The 1,161-nt window shown below is 43.9% G+C and overlaps 1 protein-coding gene across 1 annotated transcript; it reads left to right on the top strand.

Moving 5' to 3' along the window:
• Positions 1-204: 204 nt before the first annotated feature.
• TM35_000122810 (uncharacterized protein) lies at positions 205-1,161 on the top strand (the record flags this gene model as incomplete). Its single annotated transcript, XM_029025256.1, has 1 exon — positions 205-1,161. A coding segment is annotated over one exon (957 nt), but the record flags the coding sequence as incomplete, so codon positions are not given.

A 1,161-nucleotide genomic window follows, 5' to 3' on the forward strand; every position in this document is an offset into this window, starting at 1 on the left:
TCTGGCTCTGTAGTGTGTGAGTGGTTTACTGTTGCTCCCTCATTGGGTTGTGTTTGATTGCTGCTTTGTAATGTGCACTCTCTCTCTCTCTCTCTGTGTGTGTGTATGTGGTGCCCTCCACCTTGTGTGTTAAATGTGCGTCTCTTTTCTCCTTTTCCTCTTCTTCCTTGTTACCACAGACCCAAGCAACCCACAGTGATAATCATGACAACAATGTTCGTCCAACTGCTCCGCGTGGTGTACCTGTTGGTACTTCTGCACTTCTGTACGTGTGTGGCATATGCGCAAAATGCGAAAGAATCTGCAGAAGACGTATTAAGCAAGGAAAAAAGATTAAGGGAGATTGAAGATCATCTTAATGCCACACGTAATAACACATTTATTAACTTACGAAAATTTAGGCGTGAAAGGAAATTATTCAGTAAGAATACTGAACTTGCCAAATTTGCTGCAGAAGAAGCCGATAATATTTGCCAACAGATTGAAACTGTGATAAAGAAGAAAAGAACGGCTACTCTGAATGTAAGCGATCTCGCTGGGAATCTAACTGAAGGGTTGCTGAAGAATGCTACAGATGCAGTGCAAAAAGTCAAAAATGCTGTTGGCGATATGAGAGGATCAGCGTCCACGCTAAGGGAGTTGGGCAATTCTTTTTATGAGGCGTATGACAATTTAAGCAGTTTAATATGGGCTCATAAGCCTGCGTTGGAGAGATATTTAATTGCAATTAATGATACAAAAGAGCAGGAAGTCAACATGACCAAACAAAAGATGGTCGCTCGAAAGAGCGAGAGGAAACGGAAAAAGGCAGAGACACTCAAGGAGCGTGCCATTCACGCCGGTAAACAGTGTTTTCAGTTTGAGAGGGAGGCGAATTCGCAAGCTGTAAGTGCGGAAAACAAAATGAGAAAGCTTGAAAATCTTATACATCGGGTCGAAGCTCTCTTTCAAATAAGTTCTAAAACCACGTCAAAGGTACCAGAGAATGATTCGCAAGAAGTAAGAGAGATTCGAACTCCTGAAGAAGTGACCAAAGCGCCCGAAGTGACCGAAGAACCCGCAGTGACCAACGCCGCCGAAGAACCCAAAGTTCCCGAAGTACGCGACGTGACTGAAGAACCCGAAGTGACCGAAGAAACTAAAGTGACCGAGGTGACCACC

Source organism: Trypanosoma theileri (genome assembly GCF_002087225.1).
Source record: "Trypanosoma theileri isolate Edinburgh chromosome Unknown TM35_Tth_12_V1, whole genome shotgun sequence".
In the NCBI taxonomy this organism is placed as follows: domain Eukaryota; phylum Euglenozoa; class Kinetoplastea; order Trypanosomatida; family Trypanosomatidae; genus Trypanosoma; species Trypanosoma theileri.